Raw genomic sequence first — 2,454 nt, 5'->3', positions numbered from 1 at the left:
CACCCCATTCCCAAGGGAGCAGGGTCAGTCCTAGTCCCACAACCACCCCGGTTCTGGGGTGCTGAGAGGGGTCAGTCTTGTCCCAGAGTATGGGAAGGGGTCAATCCTGACTGCGTGGTCACCCCAGTCCTGGGGTACAGGGAGGGGGTCGGTCCCAGTCCCAGGATGCAGGGAAAGGGTTGTTCCAAGCCCCCCCACACCTTGGTCGTACCTGGAGCTTCCAGAGGAAGTCGAGGCGGGCGGTGGACTCGACCTGCTGTGCGTGCAGGTACAGGGCGAGCGCGAACACGGCCAGGACCACGGGGGTCACGTAGCGCAGGGCCACCTTCCCCTCCGCCAGGCTGCAGGACCCCCGGGATCCCTGAGACAGGCTGAGGGACCAGCCCCCACCCATCCAGGGATCCCAAACTGCACCCAGACCCCAAAGATCCACTCACCCACCCAGGGGAACCCCAAATGTGTACCCAACCCCAAAGATTCACCCACTCACCCAAGAGGCACAAAACCTGCACCCAGACCCCAAACATTCACCTGTCCGTCCCAGGGACCCTCAATCTGCACCTAGACCCCAAAGATCCACTCACTCACCCAAAGGAGCCCCAAATTTGCACCCAGACCCCAAAGCTGAACCCACACCAGAGACCCCGAGGCTGTACCCACCCCCCAGTGCTGCAGCACAGACCCCCAAGGGACCCTCCTGCTTCTGCCCACCCTCACCCCCCTACGCCCAGGTCCCCACTGGCTCCAGTTTGCTGCTCACCACTCTCCCTGCGTCACATTGAAGGAGGGCCTGTGGGGACAGGAGCCAGGGGTCAGTGGGGTGGGGACACAGCTGCGAGGTGGGGACTGCTGGGGGACCGGGGGCACTCACAGGGCATTGGCCAGGACCAGCAGGTCGGCGTTGTCAAAGAGGGCTGCGTGAGGCCCCTCCACCAGCAGCAGGAACGTGGCCTCGATGCCCACCATGAGCAGCAGCTTCCCGATGCTACTGATGTGCAGGAAGACGGAGCAGGCGAGCAGGCTCAGCACCACGCTGTAGCTGAAGTACTGGGGGGGGCATGGTGGGGTGCACCGGCACCCCAGGAACACCGGATGGTACCCAGAACACTGGGTGGTACCCCTGGGATCTTTGCAGCACCCAGGGAACCCCAGATGGCACCCCAGGAACCAGGACTGGCATTCCAGGAACCCCTGTAGTTCCCTGGGAACCCTGGATAGCACCCCTGGGAACCCTGGATAGCACCCTTGGAATGCGGGATGGCACCCTGGGACCCCCTGTAGCACCCTGGGGATACTGGCGGGCACTCCTGGGAATCCCTGATGGCACCCTGGGAACGTCTGCAGCACACTGGGAACCCCAGATGGCACCCCAGGAACCCCAGCCCTCACCCCAGGAACTCAGGATGGAACTCCTGGGGAACCCTGGACAGCGCTTGTGGGAACTCTGCAGCACCCCAGTAACCTCTGCAGCACCCTGGGAACCCCAGAGGGCACCCCTGGGAGCTCTTTGGTACCCTGGGAACACCAGCCAGCATCACAGCAACTGCTGAAGCACCCCGAGAACCCCAGCTGGTACCCCAGGAACCCCGAACGGCACCCAAAGAACCCTCTGCCACCTTAGGAATACCAGCTGAGACCCCAGGAACTCCTGCAGCACCCCAGGGACCCCAGACAGCATTCCAGGAACCCCTGCAGCCCCTTGGGAACACTGGATGGCACCCTTGGGAACCCTGCAGCACCCCAGGAGTCCCAGCACCTCCCCACGCCCACAGGGACCTTGCACCCCTGGGGACACCGTGCCAGCACCCAGCAACCTCAAGGGCTCAGTGCCAGCACCCGCTGAGGACCTTGGACCTGAGTGACCTGTGCCAGCACCCGGTGTCTGTGGGGACCCCGTGCTGGCACCCCGCACCCATGGGGACCCCATGCCAGCACCCTGGAGGACACTGCACCCATGGGGACCCCATGCCAGCACTCCAGGGGACACTGCACCCTCTAGGACCCTGTGCCAGCATGTTTGGGGACACCGTGCCAGCACTCTGGGGAACACTGCCCCCATGGGGACCCCGTGCCAGCACCCTTGGGGACACGATGCCCACAGAGATCCATGCCAGCATCCCTGGGGACACTACACCCATGGGGACCCTCTGCCAGCGCCCAGCAACTTCAAGGACCCTCTGCCAGTGCCCAGGGAGGACTTGGCCCCAGCAGGGACCCCTGTAGGAACCCAACCCCATGCCCTGTGCCAGAGGGTGCCCGTGGCCGCTCACCTCGGGGAAGTCACAGGCCAGCCCGTCCCCATGGCAGGAGCCCGCGGGGGTCCCCAGGGAGAAGTTGAGGGCCCGGAGCTGGCAGGGCCCCACAGCCCCAGGGGTGATGTTGAGCTCACGGGCGGCGCAGTCCCGCAGGGCCACGCGGCTGCAGGAGAACTGGGGGGCCAGAGGGGGGAGACAG

General features: G+C 65.2%; 1 protein-coding gene across 1 annotated transcript in view; it reads right to left on the bottom strand.

Annotated features, from left to right (window-relative positions):
* Positions 1-2,454, bottom strand: part of ADCY6 (adenylate cyclase 6) — a 12,239-nt gene that overhangs the window by 3,592 nt on the left and 6,193 nt on the right. The window contains exons 13-16 of the mRNA XM_017728680.1: positions 2,271-2,447; positions 872-1,047; positions 761-790; positions 212-341 (exon numbers count right to left, since the gene is read on the bottom strand). Coding sequence (XP_017584169.1) covers positions 212-341; positions 761-790; positions 872-1,047; positions 2,271-2,447 — 513 coding nt within the window. The remainder of the gene's footprint in view (positions 1-211; positions 342-760; positions 791-871; positions 1,048-2,270; positions 2,448-2,454) is intronic.

This window comes from Corvus brachyrhynchos, unplaced genomic scaffold (genome assembly GCF_000691975.1).
Source record: "Corvus brachyrhynchos isolate BGI_N302 unplaced genomic scaffold, ASM69197v1 scaffold193, whole genome shotgun sequence".
In the NCBI taxonomy this organism is placed as follows: domain Eukaryota; kingdom Metazoa; phylum Chordata; class Aves; order Passeriformes; family Corvidae; genus Corvus; species Corvus brachyrhynchos.
Note: the sequence above shows the minus strand (reverse complement) of the source record. Positions and strands in the feature narration are given on the sequence as shown.